The 17,911-nt window shown below is 38.6% G+C and overlaps 1 protein-coding gene across 6 annotated transcripts in view; it reads left to right on the plus strand.

Moving 5' to 3' along the window:
- Window positions 1-6,870: 6,870 nt before the first annotated feature.
- Window positions 6,871-17,911, plus strand: part of LOC139974998 (ATP-binding cassette sub-family C member 4-like) — a 64,325-nt gene continuing 53,284 nt past the window's right edge. For 3 of the 6 annotated variants that reach the window (XM_071982576.1, XM_071982577.1, XM_071982578.1), the window contains exons 1-3: window positions 6,871-7,053; window positions 9,578-9,901; window positions 14,464-14,574. In XM_071982576.1, coding sequence (XP_071838677.1) covers window positions 9,816-9,901; window positions 14,464-14,574 — 197 coding nt within the window. In that variant the 5' untranslated portion in view covers window positions 6,871-7,053; window positions 9,578-9,815. Of the gene's footprint in view, window positions 7,054-9,577; window positions 9,902-14,463; window positions 14,575-14,909; window positions 14,975-15,042; window positions 15,055-17,911 lie in introns of those variants that run through there. The other 3 variants (XM_071982575.1, XM_071982579.1, XM_071982580.1) reach the window with 3 other exon arrangements.

Here is a 17,911-nt window from a genome sequence, read left to right on the forward strand (position 1 = left end):
TCTCTTTTAACATCCTTCATGCTGAAGGTATTGCAGCTATACCTGTCAGCCGGCCCTGTCTAAGAAGGTCCACCCTTGTCCACCCATCTCTGACATCAAAGTTCTCATGCAACAGGTTCTCACCAAAACAACTTCACGTTAATGGACAAGCATTACCGGCCTTCAAGGACACGGGACTTCCATATGGGTACCAGGATGGCTCCTTCCTTTGCTTGCCTGTTTATGTCTAGCCTTGAAGAGCGCATGCTCCATGCAGCTCCCCGCCGTCCTCTTATCTGGTGGTGCTACATTGATGACATCTTCTTCGTTTGGACAGTGATGAAGATAGCCTGCTCACCTTCATCAATCACATCAATTCCTCTCCACAGCACCATTAAATTCACCTCTGATTACTCTCACCAACAGGTTAACTTCCTCAATGTTACTGCTCGCAAGGAACTAGGTTCTCTCTCCACTGACTTAGACACCAAGCCCACAGACACACACCAGTATCTCCATTCTTCTAGCTGCCATCCCCCACCACTGCAAGTCTGGAATTGCCTAAAGTCAAGCTCTTCGTCCTCGTCGCATTTGCTCTAACAATTCCTCTTTCATTCATTAAACAGATGTTTTAGAAAAACTTACTGCCAGGGGACATAGTGACCGCATGGTGCGTAAAGTCATTTAGAGAGTCCGCTTCATATCCAGATCATCTACATTGGCAGTGTAGGTCAATCACAACATCACAACATTCTCCTCACTTCAGATAGACTTCAACGAGCCGTCCCTGAAAAACCAATCATCGCCTACAGACGTCCACCTAACCTACGGGACATTATTGTACGTGCGTGCTGCTGTTCCACCTCTAAATTCTAACCCTACACCCATTCACTGGCGGATCCAAGGGGGGCCAAGGGGGGCCATGGCACCCCCCAAAGGTGAGCCAAAAAGTGTTTCCGAACATCCGCTAAATCATATGATTGGAAATTAAAAAATCGAGAGGAATAGCAGTGGTAGACTAGTCCAGTGGCGGCGGAACCGGGGGGGCTTGGGGGGGGGGGCTCTAGCCCCCAATGCAAAAGTTGAAGGGGCAAATGCATGATAAGCCCCCCCCCCCCAATATTTACCAAGGCTCCGAAACGTGCATCTGCCCATTTTTCAATGCATACTTGTCGATCTGTCCGAGGCACACGTATACTATATAGGTGTAATAATTTTAGTAAATGCTGGGGGACCCTCGGCCCGTCCCCTGGCTATAGACCACATTTTCACCCCAACCGCGTCTTCACGCCCCGTGAAAAGTGGAAGCAGTGAGTGTGAGTATACCGGTAAGCGCAACACAACTTCGTCTTAGGACAATGACTTGCCTCATTTCAGCCAGTTCCCCAACATCCACTTACTCAGTGGCGGAGCGTCCATACGATCAGGGGCGGATGCAACCCCCCCCCCCCCCTGACGGACTCAAAGGGACTGCTGGCGCCCTTTTCAGCTTTTCACTACTTTTCACTTATTCGCGATTATTGACTATTTTATTGCGCTCTCATCTACCTATTGACATTTGTCATATTCTGTTGGTGTAATTTTCCGACAAAATGGCAATGACACCTATTTATTCTCCGTTTATCTGTAAATTAGCAAGGCCCGGAATGGGTCATTTCCTGCAATCTATAGAGTATCTTTACTCAAAAATTTTCTGTACGCTCCGCGCCAACCTGTGGTGGCGCTCCTCTTAGATAGTGTCGAAAGCGCCCCCCCCCCCCGACCAATACCCCTAGCTCCGCCACTGCCCTTACTACACTCAAAAACGTCTTTGCGAGTACACTACGAGTAATAGCTACTCTCTCTAAACACCATCGAATATACAAATTACAATGTTTTTACAGACTTTCTCGTGCAATCTGAGAAATTGCAGGCTTGAGACCCATATTTTAGGGCTAGGTATTCGCAGCATAAAACACTCAGGAAGTGCCGTTTCCGGCCATCTGGGGGTTTGAAAAAACCTAAAATTTTATTGTACGCTCCGCGCCAACCGATGGTGGCGCTCCGCTTAGATAGTCTCCACACATTAGCCCCCCCCCCCCCCAATAATTTTTCCGTTCCGCCGCGCCTGGACTAGTCTAAACCTTTTCGTTTTCTGGTTTAAAATTACATGCAGAGCTCCCAACTGACCCGCAATTCGCGGGAATTAGACCCGCATTCTAACACCCAAACCCGCTGACCCGCACAAGCGTCCGAAAAACCGCATTGTAATTGTCAAGTATACCGCATAAAAAAAATTGCATCAAATTTTGACTTAGCAACCATCATTTCTTTAGCATTTAGCATAATAGAGTATAAAACCTCCTTTACAGCATCATTTGAACCTCAAATTAGCCTATATTTCTTTTCATTGGGGCGAGCAGCGAACATTTTCATGCCACGGGAAAGAATGAATTATCACCTACTATTCAATTTATTGATGTTACACACAAAAAAATGCATATTTCTCAGAAAATTTTGGGTGATAAAAGCCTTTCTAAGTGCCACCATTTTACATGTAGGCATCACCAGGATTCAAAAAAAATTCAAAAGGGGGGGGACACCCCCTCCCCTTATACCCCCCCCCCCCAGGACGGCGATTCGTGGCATGGACCAGCATTTGCCTTCTCAAGAGTTGGGAGCTATGTAAATGTATGAGCATGAGGATTTACAGTTTAACACCATTTTGCAGTTACAGGCTGGTTGTAAGAAATCTATAACCTATGAGAAATAAAATTTCTTGAGAAAGATGATCCCAACTTTTTTTTATAAATATTTTAGAAAATTACTCCTGGGAAACATTTTTTTTAGAAGTAAATTAACATCACCATTGTACACTTTTGTCGCACCAAATTGCATCTGAGGGCATTCAGCAATAGAAAATTTTCCAAACGGGAGGGGACCACCCCCTCCCCTTAGACCCCTCCCCCATATCACTCTAATGCCACTTTGGCCCCTCCCAAACAAAGGTCCTGGATCCGCCAGTGCACCCATTCAGCATGGTACTTTCAAATGTGATCGTACTTCGAGATGGATCTGCAGCCACCACATTTTTCACCTCTGTGTGGCTCTGTCAACCCTCTAAGCTTCTCGTAGATCTCTTACACCTTTTTTCCCCTCCACGCATTTTTCTCTTTGTCCTTCTCTAATTTACTCCCAACCCTCTTCCCTTAATCCAGTCTCTTTGTCCCTTTACAGTTTATCTCCTACCTCTCCTCTCCCCCCGTTTGTTTCTTTCTTCTCTCCATCCCTTTCTGCTAACCTCTTACATCTTTCTCTTTTGTCTTTCTCAGTCATTAACCAACTTATATGTCTGGTAATAGTTTAATTTGATGAAGGAGAGGTGTTTAATCCAATCGTTATTGACAAAAGACACAAAAAAGGAGTGGAAAGGGAATTTCGGCCGTATTTTCCGAACGTAACTTAACCACTTTCGAACTGTTGAGAAAAATTGTTTATTGAGCATGAATATCATCATTTCCAATTTCCGCGAAAACTAGTGTATTCGCTGAAAAAACTCCTTTACCACGAATTAGTATCCATTTCTCTTCAAATCATCCTGTAACGAACTCAAGTTCCCCGCAAATAAATACGCACGAATACAGGTTATGAATACAGGTTACGTGTGAAGTGGTAACTGCCCCGTTCCACGTTGGTACATATTGCGCGAAATGGTATAACTAAGCGTGACAAACTAATGGAATTGAATTGCTTATATCATGGAACTCCATGTTTATATCGAATGATAAGAGGAACTATACATGGCCTTGAAATTACTTTTCTGTGTGGATAGGGGCATAAGGACGCCTGGAGATCATGAAATATTCACTGCCAAGTGCCAACCGTCGATTTGGTACATCCACACATAACAATGGAGCCTTGGTGGTATCGAGACAGGGGCCTTTTTACTGGGTATATTTTCAAGCATTTAACTAGTTCCTGCTTGTTCCTGCTTGCGGAGTTCCTGCGGAGTTCCTGCTCGCGAGTTCCTGCTTGCGGGAAGATCACATATACATACATACATACATACATACATAGTTTTGTGGAAACATGCAGGTTATACAACAGGCAATGAGATATGACACCCGAAAGGGCATGTTGGCTTAAACATGGCCGGATAAAGCTCTACTTCACCCACTGAAAAGTGCTTTACAAAAACTGTAAATACCATATATACTGTAAAACTGTTTTACCTTTATGTTGTTGTCATGCATGTTTAGACTGCAGTATATTGACCAAATTTGGTGCATATATAATATAATATACATACAAAATCATGACAAACAGTATGAGTTGCTTTGTTGTATGTTTCAACAAGACCAATTATGATACAACCCACCAATGGGTGAAATTTAAGATAATTTGTGGTGCACTGATTGTAATTAAGACAAGTAGGGAAAACTGTTTTGCAATTGGGTTACAACTCTGGTAAATTTGTGTTAAAATTGTGGTACAATTAGGGTAAAACCATAGTACAATTAGGGTAAAACTTTGGTACAGCTGTATGGTAAAATTGTGGTTAAATATAGGGTAAAACTATGGTAATACCATAGTCAACATAGGTTAAATTTGAGATAAAACCATGGTAAAGATGAAACAAACAAAAAACATAAAAACCATTGTAAAAAAAGTGGTATGGTACTAACTACTATGGAAAAAACTGTGGTAAACCGCATCCATAGGACCAAAATACCCCAGTCAAATTGTGGTATTGTACCACAGTTTACCATGGAAAAAAGGTGGTATTTTGCCGTGGTTAGTGTGAGGTATTTTTCCTATAGTCTACACTTCATCTTCATAGCTTGCATACTGTGTTGAATGAAGATGAGCATTTCTGCTCCTACATATTTCAGTGCTATAGTAATATAATGACTATATATGAGGTGTGTACACTATAGTTTGACATGGGCTTTTGCCACGAAGTAGAGCAATGTACATCATTATACGTGTATATAAGCAGAGCCAATACAAAGTCCTAAAATCTGTATGACATAACGCTGTGTATTGCCGTAAGTTAATTAGTTGAAAGATGACAAGACTAGTGCATTTCTAATGGCGAATTTGGTATATAGGAAAAGAGCATATTAGTCTAATCTAACCAAAAATGTGCATTTTTTTCCATGTAACGAAGTAAAGTTCACGGCAAATTTAACGGCACTTTTGGAGCCATGAAAAAGGCGCCAAATTTAATGAAGATTTATCAGAAAGGTTACGACAGAAATAGAAATTGTTACTCAAGGGCGGCGGAACCGGGGGGCACAGGGGGCACGTGCCCCCCCCCCACTTTTCATCAGGTTAAAAATGTGCCCTTTTTCTACATAAAAATTGTGGTGTCTCAAGCTAGCAAGAGGCCAGGGAACTAGAATGAACACTCGGGAAGGGCCGTTTCCGGCCATCTGAGGGGTTTGTAAAACCAAAAATTTTCTTGTACGCTCCGCGCCAACCGATGGTGGCGCTCCGCTCAGATAGTCGAGCATACGACTTTGTAAATCCTGGCTACGCCCCTGACTTAAAATGAATTTCTGTGGGTCAAACTCAAAGCTATTTCGAATGAAATTTATTTTAAAGATATTAACAAGAAAAACTCTATAATTCGGAAGATTCCTACATTAGCAACTAGTATGATTTCACCTCATTTTGTCTCAGAAGAGAACTTGTTCCTTGTTTCCCAATTTGCACATTGGATATTGCAGTGCTAGTATGCATATTTTTCTTGAGGGGGGGGGGTGGGCGTTGATGGAGTGATGTGTATACGCAAATAAGATAATACAATAAGAGTTATATATAAAGGGTACTAAATATAAGGCTGCATTGCATCATTCCAATCGAATTTCTGCAAAGTGCCCTTTGATGTCGGTGCCCCCCCCCCCCAGATTAAAAGTGCTTCCGCCGCCCTTGTTGTTACTGCAGTGATTACAAAAATGAATGTGAGATTCAACTTACCCCGTCATGGTGGCTGGCGACGCCTTTATCATTATTCAAACCATTAAACCAGAGGGGTATGTCTCAAACAGTTTCGCGAAATTTAATACGTCGATCTGGCCAAATTAGTTTTTTTGGGGGGGGGGGGGGGCTACAAGAAAACTGCTCTCTGAGCTAATTGACTCGCACGTTGGGGACTGGACTGATACGATAAGAAGCGCTGCGTTCGCATACGCGTCTTCATATGTATTTTATTATTATTATCGTGGACTTTATTATAATCATCGTGTAAAGTCTTATTATACTTTACTCATATAATTATGGTGTTTCTCCTGTATACTATCATGTAAATTGATACTATCATATTAATTGATATTATATCATATGAAATCACATAATCACAGGTTCCAAACGCTACTGCAAATGACAATCATATGAATGATCTTTGTTCCTAACAAGTTCCATAAAAGAAGAATGATACAACTTTGGTTAGAAAGACGAATTAGTGTGTGATCGAATGTAACGCTATAACAGAGTTACTTGCAGAAAATAAACGGCTCTGGTTACGTGGTATCATGGAGAATAACACCTGCGAACGATTGGTATGTCGGCGACACAACGAACAGCAGCTAACGATATGTGTACCAACAATGTGAGTGATGGCAGTCTAGAATCAGAAAATGTTTGTTTATTTTCCACTGACGATCGGCTGAGACCTATTTCTAACAAATATGTCGTCTTTCTACACAATTAATTATTATGATATGACAGAGTGCTAAGCAAGCAAATTGTGAGCAAAATTGTATTTACTTATATTCATGGTTCATTTATTTACTAATGATTTCGTCACTGCCGCTACCACCAATCAGGTGTGCGGTATTCCCCATGATACCATTTGACCGTATTTGTCTTTCGCGTCTATCTGAAGTGTATTGTCTTTGGTAACAGCTGTCTCAGCCTTGCACAGTGCATGCTACAACTGGCAGGACCACTAGCATTTGCAGAAACATCTCCGAACATGGTTATGAAAGGTTACTATGCAGTCAGCCGTAGGATTTTACTGAAATTTGCCAGACCCAGATTTTTTTGATATCGGTGCTGAAGGAATTGTTTTGCCTGAATAAAAAAATATATGTAAGTCATAAAATGTAGTCTTTAGGCCTATGACTTTCTGTCACTTGCGCTTCTGTATCGCTCACCTAGGGTAGTCCTTGTTCTACTTCTAGTTCTACAGTAGGTATGCCGAGGCTAGACTTACTTAGCCCAGGGAGCTGTTATGGAACAACTCCCTGCCTAGACCTACAGTAACTTAGGGCCCAGCCTTGGCCTACTTGTAAGTTGTAGGCCTAACTTAGACCTAACGTTAGCCCAGGTTCCCCTTTGCCAAGTTAGACCATTATGGCATTATATAGGCCTTGGCTAGTACTAGTAGTAGTACTTAAGTAGTAGTACTGTAAGGCCTAACTGTTCAACTTCAAGCCTCTCCTCAGCCTAAGAAGCAGCCACTGACAGTTTCTAGGGTTGATATTTGAGTAACCTTAAACTAGGCTAGGTTACGATAAAATCAGACAAAGTAAGGCTCTTCTAAGTTCTAGAATGCAAACAAGCCTAGGCCTAGCCTAACTTAGCCCCTGGAGGCCTTCTAAAAAAGTGGCCAGGCCATACTGTAGGTACTTCGCATGTCACTTGTCAGATGAAAGCAATTTGAAGACTGCATCCTGCTAAAACATAACATACTGGACGCAAAATCCTGTATTCATATCAAACAATGCTGTTTGTGATTAAAAATTAAGTGCAAAATTGTGACGGTTGTACATAGTAATCGAACATTCAATTTATTAATTAATAGCAATTGTGACGATTGTTCATAAATGCACAAACTTAACATGTTGGAACATTTTTACAAAATAATAATTGATAGAAAGCATTGTATTAAATTGTGATTTGCAAACATTAAGGCTTAAGTCCCCAGGACGTTCTGTGAAGACAGAGCAACTACCAACAGACTCACACCCTCTCAGAAAGCATCAACGTTATTTTGATAAACAACTTAAAAACAATTTCTATTGGGCAGTTCCGAAAATTGTAAATGAATTTGCAATGTCTGGAGAGATCTTATGAGTCAAAATTTGTTAGTTTGCAGGACAATGTATTATATCACAGTTGCATATTTTGAACTTCAATGTTTTGACTGTATTTTACAACTTAATTTACAGTAGGCTAGCATATGTGGTTGAACACAATAACAAGGTGATGCCATTTTATCACACTTTCAACAATAGAATATGTAGGAACTAGAGCAGACGTATTTTTAACAATGCAACTCTCATAAAAATATTTAACATCAGTCTCAGTACAAAGTTTTCAATGTAAACTAACCTTGTGTTTGTCTTTTCTTTTGGGAGTACTGGTACTGACAAGCTCCAACAAAAGCATTCATGCCGCTACAGTAGTTTCACTCACTCGACATTCAGGTTTAACAAATTTCTCCATACTGTTGGTCTACTTTCTGCTCTTGTTGCAATGGAATGTTTGAGGCCCGTCTGATAATGTTGTTCACTGCAGAGGTGAATGCAATAGCAAAGAGACATGATCATAAATGGTTTAATGTTAAGTTTATGTCCACATTGCCAAAAATGAATACAATACAGGTCAAAAATGTAAAAATAAAAGAAATGAAGTAATGAAAAAGAAGATGATTCTTCAAGGGAACTTGCAACGTTGGTAATTCATTACCATAGATGAGATAAATTTTATATTTTAGACCTGCAAATGATCTCTATCATGATTCCATTCTATTTTGATTATCATTATTTTTGTGACAGACCAATCAGAAAATTTAAAGGAGGCATTCATCACATTGCTACAGGCAACTGTTCACTTTCAATCCACTCATGAATATTTTACCCTCAATGTGCCAATCAACAAACAGAACTGGCTGGAATTAATGAGTGTTCGGTTCTGGGTTTTGTGGTAATACTCCTAGTTTGCTAGCTGAATTCATTTCAACAACCAGGGGTGGATGGGACTTCCCTATGAACTTACTGCACAGCGTATTATGTGTTTTCCTTTGAGTTAGGTGTAAGTCAAACATTATTAATTGCCTATTGAGAATGGATTAAATAACCATGACTGACAAACTTCTTGCTGTATCGATAATCTTAAGCCCGCTAAGTTTGGAGGTTTTGTTTCTAACACATGCCAATATTTTAAGTCGTCGCTCACGTAAACCTCATGTTTACAAAAACAACATAGAAAATTTTGTAAAATATATATCTCAAAACATTCTCCCACGCTTAATGTGAACATGTTTGTTTGAGCCTGCAGTATGCTTACAGTATTAGACGTCAACAGAAATAAAATTGCAGCATTGGAGTAGGCCCTGTAGTACCTTACAATTGAAAAGAAGATTAGGGACACGAATGCATACAAAATGTTCACGAAAAATAGGGTTTTCCACTTCCACTAATGACTGTTATTTTAGCTTGAAGTTGAAGGTTTAATACAGGTAGCAATAGTTTCAAACTGTCAATCCATGAAGATCTGTCATTCCCCTGCAGAATTCATGTTGCCTAGGACCTTGTATTTTCTTTGATTAATGATGATAAACTTATGTATGTTTATATGTTTTCTTCTTCTGTTTTTTTTTTGTCTTCAGATTTCAGCTGTTTAGTATTTGTTGTACCAGACTGTCAGAGAATGCTACTCTACTGTACAACTACAGTAGTATTGTAGTTTGAGTAAAGCCTTGAAGTAAAGCCTTGAAGTTTGCATTGTGGAAAGTGCAATAAACCCATGTGACCAGTGCTGTAAGGTGTTGTGAAGACTCTATGGATGAGAAACCAGCATGCCAAATAACCAAAAACCAGAAACCAAAACCAGAAACCAAATAAGGCATGCTTAATATCGGCGAAAATCAGCCAGATGGGGGAAAGCCAAACCCTTACAAACACGCCAGTTTCTTTACAAAACTCTACTTTTGGTAAGTATATAATGGATTCAGATACATGGGTATTATTTTACATTCATACATTAAGCATGTTTCTATACTCTGTAAGTCATTAACTTAGCTGTACTCTGTGGTAACAGTATTTCATTTACTCAAGGCCTCTTGTGTTTACTGTCTGGGATTGAATACTTTACAAGAGCAGCAACACTGCAGAAGCTTAGCTACTGTAAGCTTCTATTTGAGAAATTGTTTCGATTGGCAATATTTCTTAGCAGTTCATCCATTTCTTTGTCCAAATAATTTAAGACATAGGCAGGATAACAGTGTCATTTCCTTGCCTAATATGCTCCTTCTTAGCAGACGTAGTTTGTTACAATGTTAGAAAGTTGTAAATGTTTTTTTGAAAAAAGACATATATATATAAGAGAAATGCAAGTTTTGAGAGTTATTGAAATAAGCAGTGATAGAAAGTTTGAAATAAATTTGAAAAGTCAAAAGGCTATATTTACCGCTAAGTTGTGTTCTTGAATACTTAAAATGCAGAGCTGCCATTGAAATATCTTTAAACTAGAATGCAAAACTGTATTGAGGTTTGATGGACCGTGACTTCAATGTAACAGGGTGTGAGCCAATGTTATTGTTGTAAGATATCATGAACAATATGTGTCATATCTTGAGAGCCAAATAAGGATTCGTACCCAAAGGAAGATAGTGGATTTTCAAAACGTGTTTTATTCAACAACTCAGCATCAGCTGATGGAGGGAACATCGAACAAACACTTCGCTACGTATAACAAACATCAAGTTATGCTGCATATATATACTGTTGTCCCTTGATGAATTTTGACCTTCACAAAAATTAATGCATTAATACTCAAATGACACCTTCTGGTAGAAATTGGAGACTTGTCAATGTTATTATTCCTTAGCTACGGTGATCCAGTTGATGTCAAATGACATTGGCCTTAACTCATATCAAGGGGTTTTTAAAACTCAGAATGGGTAACCTACATGTTTCCATTTTTGAGATAAGGTACTGTACTGTAGGTACAAGGTTCTCACTGTTTCATCCAGTTGACTTCAGATGATTCATGACCTCCAATAATATCAGTAAAGTCCTGATCAAATATGAACAACCTACATGCCAACTATAAGGGTTGCCAATGATACACATCTAATAATATGGGTGTTACAAAAAGGCAGCACACATATACACCAAAACATATACACAGAGCCGTATATATGCAGCTCCGCATACAAATACTCACACGCACTATCATGAGTTCAAAAGGTTTAGATTGACATTGAATCTTACTGTCACAAGCAATCGGTCATTGTACGAACTACTAGGGAACTATGCCCCATTGCAAGAAGGAAGAACCAACAGTATATATGCACTTCATAGTTTCGTTCTTGCAATATAGAAAGAAAACATAAACAAAGTATTCCTCTGCTAAAATGTTGTGGATATCACGTTTGAATTGAGCTGACCCAAAATTGCTCATGAAAATTGCACTCATTCAATAATAGAAACACAGGTCTGCAACTTGTTTACAATCCATGTACCACAGACAAAAGTTAAAGAGCAGAATCCAATTCGGCTCCAGCAATATAGGTCATTCTCACATGCTGTATTCCACACAGCAACTGAGGAAAAAATTCAAATTGCAAATCTTCAAGCTGAATTAAAAATGATATTCCTGTTTCAGATAATGTGACACTTACATGGAAAAGAAGAAAACATACCACACTGTCAGTTGGAAAAGTTTCACTTTCTCAATATCTTATCCCTAACTGAAGACATGGTTGCTTGAATGGAACTTATTTTGACTGACTGAAAGTTTGATTTTTGCCTGGGATGTATCACAGAAAGTGGGCTTGTTGAATTTTCCTTGAAACTTGATACATTTGGAATGTCTGCTTAGCTGTCAAGTTTCTCTTTATTTGAATTTCCTCGTTGAATAAGTGAGTTAAATATAATAAAGGAAAACAAAAACATTTTCAGCTGCATTTGCCTGATGACAGCTTTCTCTTTGTTGTCGCCAGATACATTCACAAAGTACCACCAAATTTTTGAAATTTTTTATATTCACCATGCAACATGTGGATGTGGTTTGGACCATTACAGAACATCTCTAGCAATTTTATTAACCAACCAACTTTAGCTAGAGGAATATCCCTTCAAAAGATTTATGTTTATCTTCTTTTCTCTTATTCCTTGTGAAATGAAAACTCTACAAGTGAAAAAGTAAAGGTTGATTGAAATTCTCAGACTAGGGCCATCTTAGTGAGTGCAAGAATCCTAGTGTATTTTGTAGAGCCTTAAAAGCTTAATAACTTATTAATATCAAACCATGCTTGGGTTTTCCTATGTGTGTGTATGTAATAGTAGAACATTTTCACAAGTACAGCAGATTGCTCTGACAGGCTGGTAAGGCTGTAGAGGTGCACCGTTGTAAAGGTGAACCATACAAAACTTTGCCATCTGGAAAAACTAAGGAACAACACTGGGTTGAAAGCATCGCAGGTGTTTTACTTCAAAAGCATTTTCCAGGGTATCAGTTTTTATTTAATACTGCAAATAAACAGCCTTGCAATAAAAATTAAACAGATAACAAATATCAATAGTTATAATATACACATTACTGTACAAATAACCTTCTAGCATACCTTGTAGCATTAGGCTTACATGCATACACATTACATGTGTTAGTCAAGTTCCTAGCAGAGCAAATAGGTACCTGAGGGATTGACCGAAATAAGCATACAGGTACGGTACTTGAGAGCAACTGTTTGGACCTTTACCATCATAAGTAAACTTACTGATTGTGGTAAAGTTCAAAGGTCAAAATTAAGTATCCTGTTGATTCCTTCACCAAACCAATGATCAGATATACCCTAGTGCAAACTACTGTAATATCTTGATTCACATTTATGACTTATCCCTTGAAGTCATACTAAGATGTTCAAGTATTTAGAACATAGGACTTCACATTCCTTACTAAATATTTATTAAAATAGCAATGTATGCTATAGTATACAGTACATACGGTGGTAGATGCTGTATTCCCTCAGTACCCCTACAGTAACTAGGCAGGGTCATAAACTACTGTTGTATCTAGCTATTGGTATGTATATATATTTACTCCACTGTCATTGTTTGTCCTAGGCAACGTGAGATAACCAGCATATTTTACTGTGTACACTTGATATAACTAAATGTATCTTAGCTACAGTATGCTCATTCAAGTAAGTGTCATAAAGTAAGTGTAAGAGTTTACCCAAAGTTCAAGTTGTCATATCAGTAGAGAATCACCTTTCAGAAATGGCTCTCGGAAATTTAATAGTTCTGCATATTTCCAAATATGATTGAACTTGATAACAGTCGCATATGTCCAAAGCCATCATTACCATATAGATATTTTTGGTATAAACAGTATAAAGTCAATATGGTTCCCTTTGCCATCATAGATCATAGATGGTACATAGAGCAACAAGAGAGAAAAGAAACAGAGCTGTGTACATTACATTAGTGTGCAGCTTTCCCCCCAAATAAACAGTACTCTCTTTACACTCAGGACTATTGTAATTAACACTGTTTTACCGTTTGAAGTTTGAATGATGTACTGTTCTTAGTTAAATGTGAAAAATAAAGCTTGGTGGTTCAAAATGCTGCTAGAAACAGTAATATACCAGACTATCATGCCCTAGATCATGCCATATGAGGTCAATGTTTTTTACTTGGTTTTATTTGTCCTCCAAAGTTAGATTATTTGGTTCTATACCCTATTCAGTGAAGCATACCCAAGGTCAAAAGAAAGTCAGGTTACAGTAAGTCTTTCACTGTTGAATTGGCTAGGTTGTAATTCAGTATTCTTTTGTGCTTTGGAAAACCTTCTGCCATGACCTGAGTGTTTGCATTTGTTTTCTAACTAATACAAGGTGAAAGTGAGCAGCGAGCACTATGACGAGGAAAAATCCATAAAGACATAACAAAGGTGGTTATCCTGCTGGATTTACCTTGATAGGACCCTTAACCTTAGGTTTTGTTCAGCTTACAATCAGGAAGGCCACTCCATCTAGCTCCTATTAAAGAATCATTGTTTGTATGTATTGTGTGATTTTGTTATGACATGTTTGTGACTTGCTTGTGCCGTTTAAGGACTGTACATTGCCTTTGAAGTGAAGTACTTTAAACAGGAAACCAGTACAGTACCTTGTGATACCCAATTGACTCAACATCATCATGACCATAATATTAATTACCTGTTAAAACCCATGTATGCTAAATAAAGAGTTAAGAGTCACACAAACTGACCTGTATGCAGTTTTTTGGACCCAGAAGGTTCAAATGATTGATTATATAGCTTCAAATTGTTATCAATAAATCTGCTCACTAAAATTTCGCACCGTAGAGCATCTCTGGCGGGCCGGACACAACCCTGCGGCGGGCCGGACTGTGGCCCGCGGGCCGTAGGTTGGACAACCCTGATATAGAAGATATGTACAGAAATCCTTATGAATTTTCTGAATTTTCTGAATTGTAAAGTATGTAATATAGCAGTATTAATATAGTGAATTCTTGTTCTTTGCAGCTGGTTGCTCCCTTTCCTTAGGTATGGCCACAAACACAACCTGGAAGAGAGTGATGTGTATGGCATTCTCAGCCATGACTCCATTAAGAAGCACTCTGTTAGGCTGGAGAGGTGAGTGTATTACAAACTTAACAACTTGATGGCATTCTCAGCCATGACTCCATTAAGAAGCACTCTGTCAGGCTGGAGAGGTGAGTGTATTACAAACTTAGAAACTTGATGGCATTCTCAGCCATGACTCCATTAAGAAGCACTCTGTTAGGCTGGAGAGGTGAGTGTATTACAAACTTAACAACTTGATGGCATTCTCAGCCAGGACTCCATTAAGAAGCACTCTGTTAGGCTGGAGAGGTGAGTGTATTACAAACTTAACAACTTGATGGCATTCTCAGCCAGGACTCCATGAAGAAGCACTCTGTTAGGCTGGAGAGGTGAGTGTATTACAAACTTAACAACTTGATGGCATTCTCAGCCATGACTCCATTAAGAAGCACTCTGTTAGGCTGGAGAGGTGAGTGTATTACAAACTTAACAACTTGATGGCATTCTCAGCCATGACTCCATTAAGAAGTGCTCTGTTAGGCTGGAGAGGTGAGTGTAGTACAAACTTATAAACTGGATCCGTCCCTTCTTGACTGTAAACTTAAAAACTTGATCAGTCTTTTCTTGACAGACCTTTCACAACTGTTCAACTTGTGATATTGTCCTTACAGTCAGTCCTGTGTATGTCAGATCATACACATTTAAAAAATGTTTGGTCTTTCAACTTTCACAAGAAACTCTGCTGGCATGAGTACAATCACTTCAAAACCTTTGAAGTTACAATAAACTGCCCAAGATTACAAAGGTACCTACGGTAGTGTAGTACAGGTCTTTAATATTGGGAAGGTAGCAGTTGGACAAGTCTGATATACTGAATGTATTTATCTTTGTTTTATCTGTTCTTGTTTAACCGACTTCTAAAGATAAATGGGCAGGATTGCAATTTTCGATTTAAAGTGCATTTGATCATATATGTACAGTATGCTACTCTCATATTCCAATATATCAGAAGTACTGTAGATAGTAAAACAAAATGTTTACATCTTGAAACAGTTTGGCATTAAAACAAGACCATCCCATAAATTGGTTGTTGAAGCCAGGGGATTGTTTTGTAAATTAAATTAGCTTTCAACAAATATCCTCTTCAGTTCAGAACAATGTAAAATGTGATAGTGCACAGTCACTGACAGTTTAATAGGTTTAGGCTGACTAATGATGCACATAATGTATTGGTGGAATGTGATTGTTTGAGCTTATGTTATGTCTTATAGGAGAACAAAGTGTTGATGTTCAAATCCCATATTCAATCACAGAGAATCGAGAATTGCACATCAGGTCTAACTCTTGTAACCTTCATGTCTTGTTCACTAACTCTAATAGCAGAAATTGAAGATATTTTACCATTGTGAAACTACATACTGTAATTGTAATTAAGAGCAGATTTTTTTGTTGTTGATTTATGTGTGATGCTTCCCTTGAGTGAAATTTTGTACCCAACCTGTTGCCCTCAACACTAAGTGAAAATGCTATATTACTTCGCTCCTCGCTTACCTGTCTCCCCACAACCTTAGTACCCTCGTTCTACCGTGCCTAGAATGTCCTGGTAACATTTTTAACAAGTGTTGGCCGTCCCCTCCGGTCAATGCCACTCCTTCTCATCCTAACATCCAAAGTGCCTGGATCACATGTTTTTTGAGTGGATTTTTCCTTCAGATTTCGTCCATAACAGTTACCTAGGATTCAAGATTTTCCATCTACTGGATTATAGAGACTTTAGAAGTCACTTGCAGCTGGATTTAGGATCCTTTTCTTGCATAGGGAGGGATTTGGGGACTGTTTATTGGAACGACTAACACTCTGTGTAATTTCTGTGTAAGCCATAACATGGGTAGCAGTTCTGTGAAATGCTTACATGTTAGTAACACACCCTTTTTGTACGCCTTCCAGAACACCGGGAAGAGGAGCCCTGCAGGGCAGAGGTTGTGAAATAACGAGCAGACCATCTCGTTGTGACATTTTATACCCAATCTGTTGGCCTCAACACTAAATTATGGAAATGTAATACATGTGAAATAAAAGATCCAAAAGTCCAACATTGTTAACAGCTCTTTAACATGGTGAAATATCCTGTTACACATACTGTAGGTCCTGTATTCAATTCCCTAAAGTATTCATACACCACAGTTTTCTTTCTATTATAAGAGAAGTGCATTGCCCCAATGCAAGCAAATTTTGGAGGCCCATTTAAAAGAGTTTTGAAAACTTTGAGGTCTGCAGAAAGTTTGCTTTTATTGCAGTTGCCAACCTGTCTTTCTGTAAAGTTTTCTTCTTAGATGATATCTAGAATTATGTTATGACAAGTGCAACTTAAATTTGATCTTTATGGACAAGCACAATTAATAAATCTTCCTGTAGAAGTAATTAGTGTAATGGTAAGTTTTTATTGTGATCTGAACTAAATACTGTACTGTATGTGACTATTTTCTACAGTTACTTTTCAGAAATCGACCTCATGTTCTCTTCCTATTCTGCTTCCAGTATAGAAAAACAAAAAGAAAGTTATGATGAATTGCTGATTTTAGGAAGGGTCCATCATACAATCTATACTTGAGTTTACTTTACATTATAGGAACAAGGCTTATTAGCTGCTGTCAGAGTTAAACAAGTGCACCATCAGTCACTGCCACACTGAATTGTCTAACTTCTAACACCAGATTACCATAACAATAGGGCAACAACATCAAACATGCAGATTTTGCACAAGAAGAAAAAATATATATCAAAATGTGTTGAACCAGTTGCAAAGACTGAAGTTTTAAGCCTGCTAAAAATTGTAAGAAATGAACAAGATAAACAATAGGTGACTTAGAGGAGATAACAGACCTGAGTAAATTGTGGAAGAAAAATTGTGGAAGATAAAAAAATACGGACAGCACAGACTTGGCATAAATGTTCACAAAAGCACTGTTAAAGCTGTACAATTCACTCATTCAGTCATTCAGATCATTAGACTGTTTAATATTCCTAAAGAAAACCATGCTATCCACTTGCATCAATCAGACTATTAGTACTGTATAAATACATTTGTAATGACAATGTGACAAATATCATAATGTAATGGTTGTTGGGTAATAACCATATATCCACAATTCCCAGTGATGGAAGCTCCGCAAACTTCGCAAAGCACTTTGTTCAATAGGAACTGACTGTTCTACCATGCTGTATGTTCAGGCAGCTTTATAACACCAACAAGTCAATTGATCAAATCAGCACTGGAATATGTCTGTGTTGACTATAAGTTAGGAAATATCCCTGTATTAATAGGACTAAACATGTAGTTTGCCTTGTATAATTTAACCATCTGCAATTTTAGTGAGTCCTGCTGCTTAAAATATTACTGATGCTT

This window comes from Apostichopus japonicus, chromosome 10, assembly GCF_037975245.1.
Source record: "Apostichopus japonicus isolate 1M-3 chromosome 10, ASM3797524v1, whole genome shotgun sequence".
Classification (NCBI taxonomy): domain Eukaryota; kingdom Metazoa; phylum Echinodermata; class Holothuroidea; order Aspidochirotida; family Stichopodidae; genus Apostichopus; species Apostichopus japonicus.